This window comes from Manis javanica, chromosome 4 (genome assembly GCF_040802235.1).
Source record: "Manis javanica isolate MJ-LG chromosome 4, MJ_LKY, whole genome shotgun sequence".
Classification (NCBI taxonomy): Eukaryota; Metazoa; Chordata; class Mammalia; order Pholidota; family Manidae; genus Manis; species Manis javanica.
This window is the reverse complement of record NC_133159.1, coordinates 132,859,378-132,881,732: the sequence shown is the minus strand read 5'-3', so window position 1 is coordinate 132,881,732 and position 22,355 is coordinate 132,859,378. Positions and strand designations below refer to the sequence as shown.

The following is a 22,355-nucleotide window of genomic DNA, read 5'->3' as shown; positions in this document are numbered from 1 at the left end:
ATACACAGAAATATACATACTGCAGAACTTTCAAAAAGATATGTTTCATTAAATACCAACAAGTCATAGGGTTAAGCTCATTATTTGTCTTCTCCCAAGAATATAAGAAATGAATATTTACATAAAGAAAAACTATAAAAGCCAAAAGCATGTGATTTTATAGGTCAAAATCAACCATATTCCAGAATTCTATAAGGATGTTCCATAAGTGCGTCATGGGTGGGGCTAGAGTAACACAATCTGAAAGTAGGTAGGAAGTGGTCTAAGAAAACATTTCTGCATGCCTCTAGCTTAGTGATAGAGATAGTGTAATAGAGACCAGAAGGCCAGTCCCCATCTCTCTCCCTCAGAACGATGACGATAGTGATAATAAAGCCACAAACACATCTGTCAGTGCTTGCTCTTGCCAAACACTGGGATAAAAATGTAATATGCATTAACTCATTTGCCTTTCACAGCAACCCTAAGAGATAGGTACTATTATATTTATTTTTTAGATTTAAAAAATTGGTATTTATGCTCATTAAGTAATTTGACCGAGGTCCCATACCTATTAAGCTGCAGATCTGAAACTTCAGCCCAACAGTCTAACCTCTGAGCTTGACTTTCATCCAGGAGTGCTCCCAGGACAGTTACACATCTGAGGTTAGTATGGATTATCAAGAGACAGTCTTACAGACGGCGGCATGGACAGAATGAGTTCTGAGAGTAAAGCTTTCTGAAGAAGGAACTGGGAAATGTTTTTTATTCACACATCTGATAATAAGGACAGATAGCTAGAGTTAGTGTCAGACTGTCCATGAATACAGCTTCCCCTTGGTCAGAGACTATAGCAGGTGGGCAAGCAAAAGGCCTCCCCTTAGTGGGCATACATAAAAACGTTGGGAATCATGTAACAGATGGTACAAATCAACCAGTTCAAGAAGTGGGAAACAGTTCTTCTGCTCTCTCAGCTTGTGAGTATTTCAAAACTATGGTATTGAAATTATTCTTTGAAGGTTCTGTTTCTTTGCTTTTCACTTTAACTTGCCCCATTCAAATAGGTAGTCAGCTCTGAGCTCACTGCCTCAGGATAGAGATGTGGCAGGAAAGCATAAATGGCCCACAAGTTTTCCTGGCTTTTATTTCCAAAAGCCCGAGTCCCAGAGTAAGATAGAATTTGGTGGTAAAGAAACAAATGTCTTGGCAAGATTGGAAGGTGGTGTGAGGCTTCTGTTCAGCAAACCGGAAAGAGACTTCCTCGGACTGTGGGAGCAGAGGAAGGGTGGGAGAATGGCCCGTGGGTCCTAAGAACAGGACAGACCTGGCAATGCCACCAGGAGGGCAGGAAGATAGAATATAAACATTGATTCAAAGAAGAATAAAACTTAAAAAAATCACTGTATGTCATCCTTTGCCAATAAATCTGGTGATTTTAATGAAATGATTGATTTCAGCAAAAACATATATGACCAATATTTACTCAAGAAACCAGAGAGACCACTAATGTTGGACTTCACCTATTGCTTCTCTGGATTCCTCAGAGCCAATGGCTGGCTTTCATTTTTTCTCTAGCCAGACAATTACAGTCCGGGTCTTCTAAATAAGGAGTCATGAGCTCAAATCTCACTAGGGCTGCTTAACATGACATAGCCTCTTAGGGAGCCCCCTCCACGAGGGCAAAGAGTGTGTCTACCCTGTTCGCTGTGAGATCAAGCTGTTGACGTGTATATTTGGCCTCCACTTGATCACATCATCATAATTGTGTATTCTACCTACTACATGATGGGCAATAAAGCCACAGATTTTTGGAGAACTTACAGTATGAACATAGAAGTTATAAAGATAACATTATCTAAACATAATGCAGTGAAATGAAACATTAATGAGGAAAATGTTATATACTTGTAAATTAAGACTCCCCTAAATACCTTGTATGTCCAAGAAGCAACCAACAAAGCAACAAGGTTCTTTCCAGAGGGAAAATACTACATCTAGATCATCACAGAAGAAGAATTTATACCAAGTTTTACTAATAACCTAGAAAAAACAAAAATAAATGAATAAATCATTAAGCTGAAAAGCATAGAAAAAGAGTGACAAAAATTCAAATGAAAAGGGTTAAGTGATTGATAAAGCTAAAAGCACATATTAACAAAAGGGAGAACATAAAAACAGTAGAACTGATAAAATAATTTGAGAGACATTTTTTTTCAAAAGATGAACAAAATATGCAAAACTCATCAATCTTACTTTTCAAAAGCTAAAATTAAGTATAGAACATAAGGAATAATAAAAAGGATATAGTTGCAAAGGCAAATTTTAAATCTTCCTAAAATTTCTTAAATAAATTTGAAAATCTGGGTGATGCATTTTCTGAAAAAAAGCAATTGCAAAAGTTGGTTCAATAATATACATGGTACAATAGATCATTACAGCAAATATTCAAGAAGAAATAGAAAACATTGAAGACCAACAAATGAAAAAAATTAAAAATCTCTAATAAAAGCCCTTAGACCAACATAAGCATTTGAAAAGATGCTTAACATAGTTATTCAGAGAAATGTAAACTGAAATCATAAGATACTATACTGAACCCACCATAATGCCTAAAATGAAAAATACAATATCAAATGTTAGCCAGGGTGTGGAGCAATTAACACTCTCATACCTTCGCTGCTAAGAATGTAAAATAGTAAACCTGCTTTGCAAACTGTTGAAGTTTAATATTCACTTACCTTATGTCTAGAACCTTCCTAAAATACCCAGTGTAAATGAAAGCATATGACCACCAAAGGGTGTATGATAGAATTTTCCAAAGAAGCTTTAGTCATTTAGGATTATGAGTGTTATAGTCTTGAAACCCAAATATCCACTGGCAGGTGAATGTATAAGCAAATTGTGGCATATTCCTTTCAATAGCATACTATATAGCAGTGAGAAAGAATGAACTATAATATTCAACAACAACATGGGTAAATATCAAGAACATTATGTTGAGTGAAAAAAAAATTCATACTCAAAAAAGTGTTACATGATTCCACTTAATGAGTTCAAGAGCTGGCAAATCTAATTTGTGGTGGTAGAAACCATAGTAGTGGCTACTTCTGGACATGCATGGCTATTGACTAGGAGAGAGCACAAGGGAAATTTCTGGGCTAATAAATGCTCTATATCTTGATCTATGCAGTAGTTACATGGGTGTAAAATTCAATGAGCTGTACACTTATTTGTGCACTCTATGCCAATTATACTGCAATTAAAAAAATGCTTGGGCCAGATAGCTTTCTGGATTTTTCAAACTATCAAAAAACAAATAATCCCCACATTATACATAAGGCATTTCAGAACCTAAAATTAAATGAGAGGCTACACAATTTACTGAAGAAGGAAAAAGACACGAGGAATAAAATTATAGACCAATTCCACACTTGGAAATGGATATGAAAATCAAGATTGTAACACTAGTAATCCCAGATTTTCATATTTGAAATTACTCTATGTCCAATAAAAAATTTAGGATTAGCTCAACAGAAGCAAAAGGCACTTGAGAAATATCAATATTCCAGATCAAAGTGTAGAATAAAATAGAAGATTACTTTCTTCATGTAATTGTAGATTAATGATACCAAAATTTTTTTAAAAGTGAGATAATGGGTTAGGGTCTGCTAAAATTAGGGCTGCACCCCCTCTCTAATGAGAGTATACTTTCATTTTCTAGATTTCAGTGGAACAGAAATCACAGGATTCCAAGAGACTTATTCCTATCAAAGGAGTTTGCTCTCCCTTTATTCCCCCATTAACTAGAATGTATCACCCACATTGCTCCCAGCAAGGACTTTTTAACTCTTCAAACAGCTTCAGAGCCTCAGGACTCAGCAGTGGTTTGTTTAACCTAGACCTACCATCATGGTTGGTGAGTCACACTGGGTGCCTGCTGGCACTGTAACAGACTGGTCTCATACCTTTAACAGCTTTACACAGAGAAGACCGTGTAGACATCCAAATGCCTTCTCATTTTACCTTGTTTAGGACACTGATGATACAAATTGGGAAGCAAGTATTATTTTTAAACCAGAGACTTTGAACAGGGGATTTGCAGTCTCTTCAAATGCTCCTACCTCTTTGCAAATCGGAAGACTTTTTTTGGAAGAGGCTTAGAGTCACTGGTGTTCTTGCTTAAGCATGGTAGTAGTGATTATCTTAAGAAGAAACACACCCATTAAGTAGGGTGTCTCAGGCCCCACATAGGGCATTCTGAGAATTACCAAAATACAAAAAAAGATCTCTCTTAGCCAAAGTCAACATTACACATGGTCATAAAAATTTTAAACTACTAAAAACTTTGGAGGGAATCAAAATAAGGCACATTGATTAATCTAAGGCACTGTCCACTAACAATAAAATATAAGCCCTAAATATGAGCCACACATGTGATTTTAAATTTTCAATAAGCACATTTAAGAAGGTTAAAGAAACAGGTGAAATTAATCTTACATATTTCATTTAAGCCAATATATCCAAGGTACCACCGTTTCGATACATAATCAATATTAAAAATTATTAATGATATATCGTACATTTATTTCCTTTGCAGTCCAGGGTTCATTTTACACCCTGTATCAAACTGAAATGAAATATAGGACATTTCAATTTGAATTAGCTATGTTTAAGTGTTCAGTAGCCACATGTGGCTAATGGTTACCCAACTGGACAGTACAGATCTAAAGTATAGCTTCTCCTGGCATAGTCTGTGGCCAATTAAAATGAAATGTAAGAAAAATGTTAAGTGAGTAGCAGTACTGGAAAATGGAAAATGGTGCCATTGGTGTGTCAGAAGTTTTGAGAATTTCTGGATTATATGAACCAATGGGAATCAGACTGGGGGAAAGTTCATCACAATAACTGACTCTCACATAACAAAAAGCAATGGATAAGCCCACCTAGAAAATAAATGGCCCATTTCTCCCAGAAGCACTAGAAAACTCCCAACTTCAGGGAAGAAAAATTGGGTGATGGGGCCATTGGAGGGTGGAAAAAAGTGCAGACAACCACCTCTGAGGATCACAGAAGAGTCCCAGATAGCTCAGATATGAAGATACAAAGCACTTGATCTCTGCTGAAGCCTAGACATCATCCAGGCATGTTTGGCCCATTAGGTAAATGGGAGACTTTGCTGAAGTGGTCTCCTAAGGAAGCCAGTGGGGCCAGATACAGAGGGAAACAAAACCCTGGCAAAGATCTAGTCTCCACAGCAAACACAGCTCCAGCACTGCGGGGCTTGCAGAGATGGTATGAAGGAGTGCAGCAGGATGGCAGAAGCTACTGGCCCTCAAGGGACAGATTGAAACCTAAATACTGAGCATTTCCTTTCAAAATATTAGTCAAATCTATACCTAGTTAAAAATATTAACATTAGGATAGCTCAGTGGAGGGTAAGAAAAACTGGCTTCATGGAAAGGGGCTCCCAGGATGGTCTCTTACACTCAGTTCACCTCACTCCCAAGCAAAATGTCAGGTCCAGGAGGAGATAGACTCCAGCATTTATTGGCCCTTGACCTTAGATACTGCCAGACTTCTCCAACCTTCCACTCAACAGCAGTTTTATCTTAAACATGTAGCAGAATTGTGAGCTTGGTACAATCAATGATTGAAAAGTATGAAGTACTCCACAAATATATAAGTCATCGGTTCCCGTGAACAGCTCTGGTGCTTTCCAATTACATTTGGAAATGCAAATCACCAACTGTTGAGAGTGGGAGACAGTGAGGGTGAGGACTTGAAAGTCTTCATTGCCGGAGTTGCGTTATACAATTATGGAATCCTAATGTCTGTTAAAGGGGATTGTAGAAAACTACCTTTTTGAACTTCAACTTACCCAGCTTGTGTGGGTGTGACTCCAGTGCCTGTTTGCTGTTTGCTGCTTTCACACTGTGCATTTCCAGCCAGAGTCCCGGCCATTGTCTTCTGACTCCTCTCTTCTACAACGTCCCAACCCCTGGGATTCCTAGGTCTCAAAGGAATTCATTAGTAACAAACCTGGTTCTTGCCCCACAAACTGCCTCCCCCTTCCCCACTTCTTTCTGCTCATTTCTGAATAAGTCATTTTTGAAATAGAATTCTGGGTCCATCCCAATTCTGATCTTTTCAAGGAAGCTTACCCTGACCATCACAGCCCACACTATTATCTCCCTTCTCTATCTTCTGCAGTGCCCGGCCTTCTACAACAGTTATCAGAATCAAACACTGTAGCACTTGATCACCTCTCTTTTATGTTATCCAATGATTGCTTCCATATATACCAACATTCTATTCTTAGCTTAGTCTTTAAGCTCCATGATCTCAATCAATATGTTGATTGATCCACTCAGGAAATACTTAATCCACTAGTTCATTAATGCATTTCTTCAAGAAATATTTACTGTATGGGAGAATATATTTGTAAATGACATATCCAACAAGGGGTTACATCCAAAATATATAAAGAATTCACATGCCTCAACACCCAAAAAGCAAATAACCCTATTAAAAAATGGGTGGAGGATATGAACAGACACTTCTCCAAAGAAGAAATTCAGATGGCCAACAGGCACATGAAAAGATGGTCCACATTGCTAATTATTAGGGAAATGCAAATTAAAACCACAATGAGATATCACCTCACACCAGTTAGGATGGGCAACACAGAAAAGACTAGGAACAACAAATGTTGGTGAGGATGCAGAGAAAGGAGAACCTTCCTACAATATTGGTGGGAATATAAACTAGTTCAACCATTGTGGAAAGCAATATGGAGGTTCCTCAAAAAACTAAAAATAGAAATACCATTTCACAGGGAACTCCACTCCTAGGAATTTACCCAAAGAAAACAAGTTCTCAGATTCAAAAAGACATATGCACCCCTATGTTTTTTGCAGCACTATTTGTAATAGCCAAGATATGGAAGCAACCTAAGTGTCCATCAGAAGATGAATGGATAAAGAAGATGTGGTACATATACACAATGGAATATTATTCAGCCACAAGGAAGAAACAAATCTTATCATTTACAACAATATGGATGAAGCTAGAGGGTATTATGCTCAGTGAAATAAGTCAGGCAAAGAAAGACAAATATGAAATTATTTCCCTCATTTGTGGAGTATAACAACGAAGCAAAACTGAAGGAACAAAATAGCAGCAGACGCAGTCTCCAAAAAGGGACTAATGGTTACCACAGGGTAGGGGTGGGGAAGGGCAGGTGGGGAGGGAGGGAGAAGGGGATTTTGGGGTATCATGATTGATGCACATGGTGTGTGTAGGGTCACGGGGAAGACAGTGTAGCTCAGAGAACACAAATAGGGACTCTGTGGCATCTTACTACACTGATGGCAGTGACTCCAATGGGGTATGGGAGTGGGGCTCGATAATAAGGGTGAATGTAATAGCCACATTGATTTTCTTGTGAAACCTTCATAAGAGTGTATATCAATGATACCTTAATAAAAAAAATAAATGAATAAAATGGAATATTTACCACCTGTCATGTGCAAGGCACTGACCCATGTGCCATAATAAGAACTGTGGGAGACCAAGGTAGACATGGCCCCTGGCCCCAGAGAACTTACAGTCTAACCAGCAGACATGACAGCTAAACAAAGTACTCCTAAGTGTTATAAATGTTATCATAGGGGAAATATAGGATGTGATAAGAGGACATGTCAAGGACACCTAACCTTATCTAGTGGGTCAGAGAAAACATCTTCCTATTTTTTTTTAAATAAAGTTTAAGTGGAATTGGAGGAGTTTTCTTGGAAGAGAGTGAAAGTATCCAGAGGAAATAGTACATGGGAAAGCCCAGAGGTGAGAGCCTGGAGCTTTTTACAAAGTAAAGGAAGTTCAGTGTGCCTGAGGTGTAGTGTGCACAGGGAGGAAGGCAGAGGATGGGGTCACTGGGAGCAGGGTAATGGTGAGTGATACAGTTAGGCGATTCCTCAAAGAGTTAAACACAGAATTAACATATGACCCAGATATTCCACTCCTAAGCATATATCTAAAAAATACTGAGGAACTCAAACAAATACTTGTACACGAATGTTCATAGCATCACAACTCACAATAGCCACAAAGTGGAAACAGCCATCAATTGAAGCCTCGATAAATTGAATGTGGTGTATCCATACAATGGAATATTATTCAACAATAAAAATAAAGTGCTGATACATACTCCAATATGGATTAACCTGGAAAACATTATGCCCATTGTAAGAAGCCAGTCACAAAAGCCACGTAATAGGTGATTCTATTTATATGGACCAGCAAGAACAAGCAAGTCCATCCATAAGGACATAGAGTAGACAGGCGATTGCTAGGGGAAAATGGTAGCGCTTGGTAACAGGCATGGGGTTTTGGGGGGGGTAATGAAAATGTTCAAAAATTGCATATGGTGAATGTTGCACAACTCAGTGAATATTCAAAAACTACTGAATTTTATACTTTAAGTAGTAAGTGGTATGTTAACAAATCTCTAATAAAAAGTCTTTATCATTGGGGAAGTCTGTATATAGATTGTATATTAAGTATATGTATATTAACATTAGATTTCTTGGGTGTGATAATTGTATTTATGCATGAGAATGTTCTTGCTTTAGGAGATTCTGAATGCTGAATTTATGGCTAAGTGTCTCAATGTCTGAAAAGTATCTCAAATGGCTCAGCTATTTCTTTAAAAATGAAGAGAAAGAAAAGGAGAAGGCCAAGAAAGAGAATAAGCAAAAGAGGGAGGGAGGGAGGAAAGGAGAGAAGCTGACATATGACACAAATGTGAACAAATGAAATGTGGACAGATCTGAGCAATTGACGAAGCATAAGAAAGACAAGGTAATTTGAAATTAAGCTTGTAACTTTTGCTTTGGACATCATAGGTTTAATGACAGGGTTTCATGTTTTTTAATCTATGAGTTCAATCATATATCTTGATTCTGCACTGATAATATTTTAGAATCATAATATTGTAAATTCAATTTTTTGTTTTGACATGTAGATCAGAAATTATCATTTTTATGTATATTGATTGTAGTGCATACATTTCAAACTTGCCACAAAAATTATTGGTCTTACTAAATAAAGCAGAGAACAGAAAAAAATGTAAGAGTAGTATTCCAAGATATAACAGAAAACTCTTGAAATGAAAAAATGCAGACATATACAAATCAAAAGGGATTTACTGTGTTATTTTTTAAAATTGTAACAAAAATCAGCCTATACAAAAACAAAATCTAATGAAGTGATTAAATCTCAAGTTTGGGGAGATAATCCTACAAGCCTCAGGGAGAAAAAGATGGCCATACAAGGGTGGAAGGAAGAGGGAGTAGTCAACCTTACTTCAGACTTTCCACAGCTACTTTGGAAAACGGGTTTTAAATGGGAAAACAGATGTGTGCAAAATTCTATACCAAGCCAAGCTTTCCTTCAGATACAGAAGGAAAATCTAAAACATGTGAAAATTCAGTAAATATAGCATCCATGTACCATTCTTATTTTTAAAATGATTTGAAGATACAATCCAACCAACCAAGGAATTAACCAAAATAAAGAACTCAAAAAATTAAAAGTCATAAAATTAAAACAATGGTGGGAAGAATTCTGTTTAACATAACTCACAAAATAAGAAAAGTATGTTATGACAATAAATGCAAACATCATTTCTTTTTTAATAGCAAAATTCAGTTTAAGGCAAATACCTTTATAGAGGCTAAAATCCATTGCTACAATAAAGAGGACAAAAAGATCCCTTTCGGATTCCTCAAGGGAGGAACAACCTAAGATAGGCACAGTCGCAGGGGGGCCATCAGGTGAGAAATTGGGGATCAACAGAGGTGAGGCTTAGAACCTCACCCCCCCTGTTTTGAGAGAAATCTTCTGCATCCGTGGATGTTTTGTTGCCCTTGTCTAGCTTGGATTAATACTTAGTCTAGAGGCACAAACCTGATCATCTACATTTCCCCTCTTAGAGCACTAAACTATGTTTTCTACCTTTATCTTGCATTTACCTACCACTTCAGCATTTTATTAAAAAAAAATAATAATAATAATAATAATAATAATAAGGGAGAAATGTGGGATTCACATATAAATCAAGTATAAAAACCAAACGAATATTCACATTTGACCTGATTGTTTATAGTTCAGAATGCGTGATCAAAACCAAAAGTTTCTGTGATGACTGCCCTTGTACTGTTCACCATGTAAGAACTTACTCACTATGTAAGAATTTGTTTACCATGTAAGAACTTGTTCATTATGCTTCAGAAGATTGGTGACTGTTGAGAATTAGGCTTGGGGTTGATTAACGATTGTGTATTGAGTCCCCTATACAGAATTTCATTGTTGTTAACAACCATTTGATCAATAAATATGAGAGATGCCCTCTCAAAAAAAAAAAAAAAAGATCCCTTTTGGGTCAGTTTAGGTTAGAAAGGACACTGTAGATGGGAGAATACATCAGGAAAAAATTATGTGATAGAGGCAAAATGATGTAAACACTTGAGTAGGGACAGATATAGGAGACATATTAGATCAATGGAATAGAATACAGTTCAGAAATAGATTCACCCATCATGGCTTTATACAGAGGTCTCCAGGTAATTCAGTAAGGGAAAGGAGAGCATTTTTCAGTACTTCATGATCTTCAAAGACTGGACAACTCAAATATCTATCAAAAGATGGAAGAATGAACAAATGTGTTATATTTATACAATGGAGCAGTAAGTAACACAAAGAAACAAACCACTGATACACAGAATTTTATAGCTAAATCTACAAAACAGACAAATGTTAAAGACACCACATACAAAGGAGTACATACTAAATGATTCCATTTACAGGAAATTCAAAATCAGGTAAATCTAATCTATGAGGAGAGAAATCAGATCAATGATAGGAGATAGAAGATTGCAAATTGTAAGGTGATAGAATTATTCTAGATTTGAACTGGAATAGAGGTTACATAGATACATCAAAACTCATTGAACTGTATACTTAAATAGGTCCATTTTCTCATTTATTTTTTATTGAGGTATATACAATAAAATGCACAGATCTTAGTGTGCAACTTGATGAATTTTAACATGTGTATACCCTCATGTAACCATTGCTGTGATAAAGATACCAAACTTTTCACTAACTTTTTTCCCTTCACCTAGATCATCCATCTCCCAACTCCCACTCTTATGGTAAACAATTGGGGGCATTTTTGGTTTGTAAATTACATTTCAAGAAAATTGAAATGTATATGAGTGTTTTTATTCCCACATCCTTCCTACTCCCACAGAAGGTCAATTATTTATAAATTTGTCAATAAGGGGTCATTCAATTATCACTTCTTGTTTTTTCAATTTGCTTTTTCCTGGCTAACACTGAACTTGAAAATCTTTTCATATTGTTTATTCTTAATGAATTTTCTGTTAATATTCTTTGTACATTTTTCTATTCAGTTGTTTGATTTATTATTGTATTTTCTGTAGGTGTTCTTTGTATATTCTGAATTTTAATCTTGTGTCTGTTAGACATGTTTTAGTCTGTTACTTCTCTTTCAAATTTGTTTATGTTATCTTTTGTCCTAGAAAAGTTTCTTATTTTTATGTGGTCAAATATGACAAACTTACATCAAAATAAGCTCATTAGTTTCCACAAAAATAATTCCATGGAGAATTTCATTTGGATTGCATTGAATGTATTTGAGAAGAACTGATGTTGTTAAAATATTGAGGTTTCAAAGTGTATCAAAACACACAATTTTAAATGGATTGATTTTATTGTATAAAGATTATTGTACAGAAAGCTGTTAAAAAAGAGGCACCCTCTCCAAGGTCATTGTATATGTCCATTTATTGTGTTTTTCTTTTATATCTTTCAGTAAAGTTTTTAGGTTTTGTACTTACAGTTCTTGCACCTAATTTTCATTGCTATTGAGAATAGGATCTACTTTCATTGCCTTTTAAATTGGATTAACTGGATAGAGAAAAGTATTTCATTTAAATATTGATCTTTTATCTTGCCACTGATATTTCTGTTGTATCATGTCACTGAGAATTCAGAATTGATCAATAATAGCAACTAGTGTTGCCTTAGCTATCTCATATGTACAATAAAATATTTTAGGGAATACATTATTAAATGAAAATGTGTAATGCAAGATTATATGAACCATAACCTACTTTTTTGAATATATATATACATGTACAGAAGTGGCTGCTCATGTAACTGAGTGGAAGATTACATCATAAATCATGAGGTAGAATAAAGGACAAAGAGCAGACCTGGGAAAACATAGAGTTCAATGTTGTGCATGTTGAAATCGAACTGTTCTTAGAGCCTCCAGTGGAGATGTCCATTTTGCAGATAAGAATAACAGTTGGCAGCTCTAGTTGAAAGGACTGGGCTTCATATAGAGATGTGAGGTCACCAGAACATAGTAAGGATTAAAGTGGTGGGTTTAGATGCCACCACTTAGAGGAGACAATTAAGGATACAAATGGACCAAGGTTAGAAACCTAAAGCATGCCATAAATGGAGTTAGTAGGTTTTTTCTTTTTAATAGCTATTCCCTTTCTTTCTGGAAATGGAAGAAAACGAGAAGAAAACATAAAATCACAAGTCTGCCATTTTTCATGGACTCAGCAATTGGCAGAATGTGTGACTTGGAAGGTAACTGAATGCCATATTTTTGAATCTGTGAAATAAAGATAATATAATCTCTACTTCCTTGGAATTGTCATTTCAAGGAATGTTCCTTGGAATGATATGGCGAGAATAAAATATGCATGTAAAGTTCTTTTTAAAGTCCAAAATGACAAACAGAAGAGTGATATCCTTAAATTCTGAACTTGTTTAGCAGCCTCTAGCTTCTCTCCCCATTCCTAGGAAAATAAATATTAGGGCCTGAGGTATTATTTATTTTCAGGTAAAGATAAAATACACTCTTGTAGCAAAAGAGTCAGAAAATTCTGTTTTGGTCCAGGCCAGGTCAGAAAACACAAAGTTGACAGGAAAATTAATAATAGGGAAAAGAGTTAAAGAATTAAGTTCTGTAAGAAGACACAAGTAGGAAACATTGAGAGGGAGGCAGGGAGATTGAGATGTTTGTATCTTATTTAGTATTGTCCCAAAAGGATAGAGAATTACTTAAAGATGGTAACACAATCCTAGCAGAGTTCAAGCTAAAAGAAAGAAATCTGTGATTGATTAGTTTAAGAATGAAAGACATGAAGATCAGTTAAAATAGTACTTCTTAAACTTGTATTTTGCTAGAGTCACTTGAGAAGAAAAGGTTAAGGGAGTTAGCAGGTCAACAGGAAACCATTCCCCAGCTCAGCCACCCAGCTCCACGTCATCGCCTGTACACACTGAACAATTATGCATGTCATGTACACAGAAGCTTCAATGGTGAAATAAAAAATCTGGAATAATATTCCATATTAACATATCTACTGGATACAAATGTGTAAAAATCTCAAGCTTTAGCATCACACTGAGAAGGGAATTTTCTTTTTGAGAAAGACTCTGCCCAGGGCTCCCTTCATGTCACTGTTCCTCAGGCTGTAGATGAAGGGGTTCAGCATGGGGGTCACCACCGTGTACATCACAGCCATGACAGTCTCCTGGGCAGTAGAACTGTCAGCAGATGGGCATAAATAGAGACCAATAACTGTCCCATAAAACAGAGACACCACAGAGACGTGGGAGCCACAGGTGAAGAAGGCCTTGTGGATGCCCCGAGCAGAAGGGACCTTGAGGATGGAGGACACAATTCGTGCATAGGACAGGATGATGAGTAGGAACGGCATGACGAGGAGGAGGCCTCCAATGGTAAATATCACCAGCTCATTGACTCGCGTGTCAGAGCAGGCCAGCTTCAGCAGAGCAGACATATCACAGAAAAAGTGGGGGATCATGTTGTTTCCACAAAAACGCACTCTGGCCATGAGCAGGGTGTGTAACATGGCGTGGAACGTGGTCAGCACCCAGCACAGCCCCACCAGGGACAGACAGAGCCTGGGGCTCATGATGGAGGTGTAGTGCAGGGGGAAGCAGATGGCCACATAGCGGTCATAGGCCATGGCCACGAGGAGGAAGTTCGCCAGGTCTCCAAAAAGCAGGAAGAAGTACATTTGGGTCAGGCAGGCAGCATAGGGAATGGATGGGACCTGCCTCTGCATGTTGTGCAGGAAAGTGGGCATCGTGACCGAGGAAAAACAGAGGTCAGAGAAGGACAAATTGCTGAGAAAGAAATACATCGGCGTGTGGAGGTGGGAGTCCAGGCGGATGAGGATGATGATGAGGAGGTTCCCCAGGACGGTGGTAACATACATGGCCAGGAACACAGCATAGAGCAGTTTGTCCTGCTCTGGCCTGATAGGAAGTCCTAGTAGGAGGAACTCTGAGATTACAGTTTGATTTCTTCCTGTCATGGTCTGTCTTTAGTATCTTTAGAAAGAAATTAAAGTGTTCATTAAAACATGGATTAAAAATGAACATGTTTAGGATACATGTATTGTTAGATGTCTTGCAAAAATACTCCATTTCACTCTCATTACAAATAATTACCATCTCTAAAATCCAAAATCCTTATCAGAATCTCTGTGATCAGAAATCACTTATTTTCCTTACTCTCTTTAACATGTAACAATATCCAGGCTTTTCTGAAACATTCTTATCTGTTACCTTCTCAGATACATAATGTATTAGTTTACCTCATACCTTCCCGGCCACACATCCTCAGTGAGTGTAAGTGGCTCCTGACTTGTCATATCTTCCAAGCTGGTAACCCAGGGCTGTCTCCCAAACACTGCACTCTTATACTTCCACATATAGCACCAAGAAAACCTCATATGCTCCACCAGATTGCATTACCATTTGACACTCCAGTGCAGATGACTCTCCAGCCTACAAAAGACGATACTCAATCGCTTAATGAGGATCTGTCCTTGGACATAATCTCATGCATTTGAGGCTCAACAGAACTGAGAAGAAACTCCTGGTCTCAGCCGGCCTCTCTCCCAATTCCCTCTTCCTCTACTTTCCCACCTCGGTATACAAGGGGTCCATGAGCTTCAGTCACAACCTGAGAGTTTCCTTCACTCCCTCTCTTCTCCCATCATCAACATACATCTGTCAATGAGTCCAAAAGATTAATTCTCATTCTCGGTCATCCTCTCCTATCCCAACTCTCACTACCCTGGACCAGGAAGACTTCATGCCTTCTCTGTACTATTGCAACGGGCTCTTAATTCATCTCCATATTTCCATGAATAGCCCTCCTTCAGTATCCTTCATTCACACCGTGGCACTCTAAGGTGATCATCGTTTTCCCTGAAATCTTCATGGATTCTCACTGCTTTTAATATACAGGCACATTCCTTTCAGGGCTCAAAGGCTTCATGACCTGACCCTTGCCGGCCTCCACAGCTCACCTGGCACCCTGTGGCACTCACATTGCCCTCTGCAGCAATGCTGGAAAAGAGACACCATTTCTTGCCAGAGCCTGTTGCACCTGCTCTTCCCCCTGCCCAGCATCTTCCTCCCTCTTCTCCCTGTTGACCTGCTTGCCCCTACTTATCCTTCAGCTTCAGAACACGTCACTGACTCAGCTAAGCCTTCCCTGTGTCCCCAGACCAGGGGAGAAACCGCTGCTATGTTTCCACAACATCCGGGGCTTGTCGCTGTAGCTCCCCGTGCATGGGGGGCGTTATGGGTTTGTAGCTGTCTTCCTCCCAGATTGTCAGCTCCATGCAGGAAAGGCCTTGTCTGCCGTCATGACGGCAGCAGAGCCAGCGCCTGGCACAGGGCCTGCATGTAGCTGATGTGCCATAAATATTTATGAGCTGTGCTTCAGCCTGGGACATGCATTCCTTCAGCTATAAAGGCAACAAAACACTTTTTTAGTTTGGAATCACTACTTATACTAAATTCTGCTGAAACAAGAACCCACAAGCCTCAAACATTTGACACTAAATTTGACATATTATTGCTGATTTTAATCTATGTAATTTTTACCCTTGGAAAGTGTTAGGATACCTCAGATAGACTACTCTTCTCACTAACATAGATTATATACAGAATTAAATATATAGGTATATATAAATAATTGAGTATATAGATATGTAATATAGATATTCATAAAGACATATTTTCCTATTACTTCTCTTTTCTGCAGAACCCTGACGAAAACACCTCCGCGTGCCTCAAAGCTGACAAAGAAAGCAGAGAAGCACTGATCAGGGAAGCTCCTTCTTTAAAGATGTAACTTAGTCCAACTATCAAATTTTCACTCTGCTGATGCTTAGTGATCCAACTGCATTAGCAATTTTATAAAAGCACATTATATATTAGCATTACAGGGAGAAGACACATCTAGGGAAAATCATACACCTGGTTTCTCAGAAATTTGCTTCTCTGGTAAATGAGTGGGACCCACCAGTTATGTCAAGACTATGACAGGGGATCACAAACAGAGCACATGCAGATACCACCACCTAGATACAATGAGCTCTCATCTGCTTCAACTGTAAAATCAGTAGTCCTCAGCCTGGACTGCACATAAGAATCCCCACTGCAGTGCTCCTAAACTAGATGTCCATGCAAGTCTCTTCAGTGTAGAGGTAAAACACAGATTCTGAGTCATTGACAAGTGAGCCAGCCCACTTTTAGTTAGGAGCCCGGTAACTCCACTGCTGTGGTGTCCATGCACAGTGATAGCAAGGACATATGACACTTTGACAAATAAAGAAACTGGGCTCCCTTAGATCAATTTAATCACAATATGAGAGGAGGCTTGTGAAAAGATTTTTATAGCTCCGGATGATTCTAAAATAAAACATCAAGGTTCACACTTTTACATTAAGACCTCTCACTATATAATCTTATAGAAAATCATGACACATGCATTGCTGCAGAGGGCAATGTGAGTGCCACAGGGTGCCAGGTGAGCTGTGGAGGCCGGCAAGGGTCAGGTCATGAAGCATTTAGTGCCCTGAAAGGAATGTGCCTGTATATTAAGAGCAATGAGAATCCATGAAGACTTCAGGGAAAGTCTTCTGTTTTATGATGCTATAATTGACAAAAAGATTATAACTGCTGAGCATTAATCAAAATATTTCTGGAATGTGGGGAAGTCTTGGGAAGCAGAGAGTTGAGAAGAGGAGGGATATCAAACCTGAAAAACTATCCTGCAGAGTACCGCACAACCTGGGAAGTCAAGACCCTGAGGTTGGAAGGACCCTAAGGGACCGGCTCACTCACCTCTGCCCAACTTACCAGCATGTCTGAGGGGGACTTCAGGACCCTGGCCCAAGGTCCGGCTCCCCTTTATTCACTAAGGCATGTGAAGTAACAGCCTCTGTAGTCATCACCGGTGTCTGCTTCGTCCCTTCTCTCATCTCCCATTCTACACAGCCCTGGTCAATAGAGCCCTAGCTCCCAGAAGGGTCTAGATCCTGGAGGAACTCATTAAAGGCAAAATTCTGAAGGCCGCTATATGACAAATGGTCTCAGAGCCCTGGAACAGGGACTGATTACACCCAGTAATCACATCACACTTTATTTTTAGAGAAGGTGTGGATGGAGAGAGGCTCAGGTATGGATGCTTAATCAACTGTTTGTTTAGGGAATGGACAGTAAGCCTGTACAGCTGGTGCCTACATTTTGGGAGGTGAAGGAGGATGGTTGGAGAAGTTGTAACAAGCAGAAACCAGACTGTGAATATCATAAAATCTCTTAGAGTGTAGGAGGCTTTATCCTGTGGGCAAGAAAGAGTCACCAGCAGTATTGAACAGAGTGCCATAAAAGACTCATAATTTGGAAAAATCCTAAGGGTGACACAATCTCTCGTTACAACCAAATTCCCCATAAACATACTCAATGGGAGAGATAAACCTGCAGGTAACAAGGGCTACATCTCTATGACCCAACCATATGTAGATATACAGGAAATACTGGAAGAAGAGAAAGATAAACTCTCCCAGATCATGTTCAATTCCTCCTCATGCCAAGATAAACTCAGATTGGAATCCGTCTGAGGTCCTTCTACCTCTTTACATCTCCAGGAAAGCCTTGATAGGATTCTGCCACTACGATCATCTCTGCCACTCAGCACCTCTTAGTTTCCCGCTCTTCCTTGCACTGCAATTGACCACAGGGCCACAGCTGACATTTATAGCTCCTTCTTCACTCCACATTCCATGTCCCCCATTGGCCATCATCTCAGTTGGGTGGCTTCTTTACATAGCGGTATAAGGCAACCTTCATTCCTAGGGAATCTGCATCCTCACTAGTCTTGCCTTTATTGTGTTGTTACAGATTTCATTAACATTTATTAGGCATGGTATAATGAGCAGCACCCAAAGAACCTCCCAGAACATCAGACATGATGTCCTACCTGCTCCAGTTGACCACAGCAACCCAGATTTCTCTTGGTGATCAAGGTCACCACTCCAGATAGCATGAAACCTGTTTGTTGTGTATTGGTTCACATGAGAATCACAAATGTCCAGGTGGTAGTCTTAACTTCCACTGCAATGACACATTGTTACATTCTCTGGTAGAAGCACTCCTCCTGGAGGCATATAGGAGACACTTCTTGTGCACCATTGTTCAGTTCTTCAAGCCTCACCTTTCATGCCACCCACAGCACAGTCAGTAACTGTGCACTGACTTCAACTGGCCTTAGGAGATGCAGACAGCCCTTCACCTCAATTCTAATCTGCATGCTCCTTGCTTCCTTGATTTCTCTGACTCCACAAAACAGTATGTCATTGGGAACCTTCTCAGTATTCATACAAATATTTCGGTATATGATCCATGTTGACTAAATTGTTGTATAAAGTGAGGTTCTTTGTTGTTTTGCATATGGAAATCTAATTTTTCAACACCATTATCTAAAAGACAATTTTTCACTGAATTATTTTTGCACCTTTGTTAAAAATCAATTGACAATATGAATGGGTATCAATTTTTTTCTTTTTAATTAAAGTATCATTGATATAAAATCTTATGTTGGTTTCAAATAAAAAACAGTGAGTCAACAGTTACCCATATTATGAAATCCATATCCCTCCAGTGTGGTCACTGCCCATTAATGTAGTAAGATGTTACAGAACCATTAACTGCATTCCCTATGTTGTACTACCATCTCTGTGACCAACCTATATTGAGATTTTAAATTGTTATGCCCCTTAATCCCGTTCCCTCTCCCCTTCCCCAACCCCTGCCCTTCGGTAACCTCTTGTCCCCTCTTGGTGTCTATGAGTCTACTTCTGTTTTGTTCCTTCCGTTTTGCTTTGTTTATATACTCCAAAAATAAGTGAGATTATTTGGTATTTGTCTTTCTCCACATGACTTGTTTCACTGAGCATAATACCCTCTAGATCCATGTATGTCATTGCAAATGGCAGAATTTATTTTCTTTTCGTGGCTGAATAATATTCCACTGTGTATATGTACCACCTCTTCTTTATCCATTCATTGGTTGATGGACACTTACGTTGCTTATGTATCTTAGCTGTTGCAAATAGCACAGAGATAAACATAGGAGTGCATATGTCTTTTTGAATCAGGGATCTTGTTTTCTCTGGGTAAGTTCCTAGGAATGGAATGACTGGATCAAATGATATTTGGGGTTTTTTTGTTTTGTTTTCTTTTTATTTTTTATATTTTATTTTGGTATCATTAATCTACAATTACATGAAGGACATTATGTTTACTAGGCTCCGCCCATCACCAAGTCCCCTCCACATACCCCTTCACAGTCACTGTCCATAAACGTAGTAAGATGCTATAAAATCACTATTTGTCTCCTCTGTGTTGCACAGCTCTCCCTATGCTCCCCCCACTACACATGCTAATCATAATGCCCCCTTTCTTTTTTCCCCACCCTTGCCCCTCCCTTCCCACCCATCTTCCCCAGTCCCTTTCCCTTTGGTAACTGTTAGTCCATTCTTGGGTTCTGTGATTCTGCTGCTGTTTTGCCCCTTTAGATTTCCTTTGTTCTTATACTCCGCAGATGAGTGAAATCATTTGGTACTTGTCTTTCTCTGCCTGGCTTATTTCACTGAGAATAATACCCTCTAGCTCTGTCCATGTTGTTGCAAATGGTAGGATCCATTTTTTCTTATAGCTGAGTAATATTCCATTGTGCATATGTACCACATCTTCTTTATCCATTCATCTACTGATGGACATTTAGGTTGCTTCCATATCTTGGCTATTGTAAAAAGTGCAGCAATAAACATAGGGTTGCATCTGTCTTTTTCAAACTGGAGTGCTGCATTCTTAGGGTAAATTCCTAGAAGTGGAATTCCTGGGTCAAATGGTATTTCTATTTTGAGCATTTTGAGGAACCTCCATACTGCTTTCCACAATGGTTGAACTAATTTACATTCCCACCAGCAGTGTAGGAGGGTTCCCCTTTCTCCACAACCTTGCCAACATTTGTTGTTGTTTGTCTTTTCGATGATGGCGATCCTTACTGGTGTGAGGTGATATCTCATTGTGGTTTTAATTTGCATTTCTCTGATGACAAGCGATGTGGAGCATCTTTTCATGTGCCTGTTGGCCATCTGGATTTCTTCTTTAGAGAACTGTCTATTCAGCTCCTCTGCCCACTTTTTAATTGGATTATTTCTTTTTGTTTGTTTAGGTGTGTGAGCTCTTCATATATTTTGGATGTCAACCCTTTATCAGAACTGTCATTTATGAATATATTCTCCCATACTGTAGGATACCTTTTTGTTCTATTGATGGTGTCCTTTGCTGTACAGAAGCTTTTCAGCTTGATATAGTCCCACTTGTTCATTTTTGCTTTTGTTTCCCTTGCCCGGGGAGATATGTTCAAGAAGAGGTCACTCATGTTTATGTCTAAGAGATTTTTGCCTATGTTTTTTTCTAAGAGTTTTATGGTTTCATGACTTACATTCAAGTCTTTGATCCATTTCAAATTTACATTTGTGTATAGGGTTAGACAGTGATCCGGTTTCATTCTCTTACATGTAGCTGTCCAGTTTTGCCAGCACCATCTGTTGAAGAGACTGTCAATTTCCCTATTGTATGTCCATGGCTCCTTTATTGAATATTAGTTGACCATATAAGTTTCGGTTAATGTTTGGAGTCTCTATTCTGTTCCATTGGTCTGTGGTTCTGTTCTTGTGCCAGTACCAAATTGTCTTGATTACTATGGCTTTGTAGTAGAGCTTGAAGTTGGGGAGCGAGATTTCCTCCCCCCCGCCCCCGCACTTTATTCTTCCTTCTCAGGATTGCTTTAACTATTTGGGGTCTTTCGTGTTACCATATGAATTTTTTAACTATTTGTTCCAGTTCATTGAAGAATGCTGTTGGTAATTTGATAGGGATTGCATCGAATCTGTATATTGTTTTGGGCAGGATGGCCATTTTGACAATATTAATTCTTCCTAGCCAGGAGCATGGGATGAGTTTCCATTTGTTAGTGACCTCTTTAATTTCTCTTAAGAGTGTCTTACAGTTTTCAGGGTACAGGTCTTTCACTTCCTTGGTTAGGTTTATTCCTAGTTATTTTATTCTTTTTGATGCTATTGTGAATGGAATTGTCTTCCTGATTTCTCTTTCTATTAGTTTATTGTTAGTGTGTAGAAAAGCCACAGATTTCTGTGTGTTAATTTTGTATCCTGCAACTTTGCTGAATTCCGATATTAGTTCTAGTAGTTTCAGAGTGGAGTCTTTAGGGTTTTTTATGTACAATATCATGTCATCTGCAAATAGTGACTGTTTAACTTCTTCTTTACCAATCTGGATTCCTGGTATTTCTTTGTTTTTTCTAATTGCCGTGGCTAGGACCTCCAGTACTATGTTGAATAACAGTGGAGAGAGTGGGCATCCCTGTCTTGTTACCCATCTCAGAGAAAAGCTTTCAGCTTCTCGCTGTTCAGTATGATGTTGGCTGTGGGTTTATCATATATGGCCTTTATTATGTTGAGGTACTTGCCCTCTGTGACCATTTTGTTAAGAGTTTTTATCATGAATGGATGTTGAATTTTGTCAAATGCTTTTTCAGCATCTATGGAAATGATCATGTGTTTTTTGTCCTTCTTTTTGTTGATGTGGTGGATGATGTTGATGGATTTTCGAATGTTGTACCATCCTTGCACCCCTGGGATGAATCCCACTTGATCATGGTATATGATCCTTTTGATATATTTTTGAATTCGGTTTGCTAATATTTTGTTGAGTATTTTTGCATCTATGTTCATCAGGGATATTGGTCTGTAGTTTTCTTTTGTGGTGGGGTCTTTGTCTGGTTTTGGTATTAGGGTGATGTTGACTTCATAGAATGAGTTTGGGAGTATTCCTTCCTCTTCTATTTTTTG

At 38.5% G+C, this 22,355-nt stretch overlaps 1 protein-coding gene across 1 annotated transcript; it reads right to left on the bottom strand.

Annotated features, from left to right (window-relative positions):
• Positions 1 to 13,484: 13,484 nt before the first annotated feature.
• LOC108387888 (olfactory receptor 1E5-like) lies at positions 13,485 to 14,429 on the bottom strand. The gene has a single exon (XM_037022818.2). The coding sequence runs from the start codon at positions 14,427 to 14,429 to the stop codon at positions 13,485 to 13,487; it is 945 nt and encodes a 314-aa protein (XP_036878713.2).
• Positions 14,430 to 22,355: the final 7,926 nt, after the last annotated feature.

Bases quoted from the DNA above. Each gene is read 5' to 3' on its own strand.
- LOC108387888 (XM_037022818.2), bottom strand. From the start codon at position 14,429: ATGACAGGAAGAAATCAAACTGTAATCTCAGAGTTCCTCCTACTAGGA.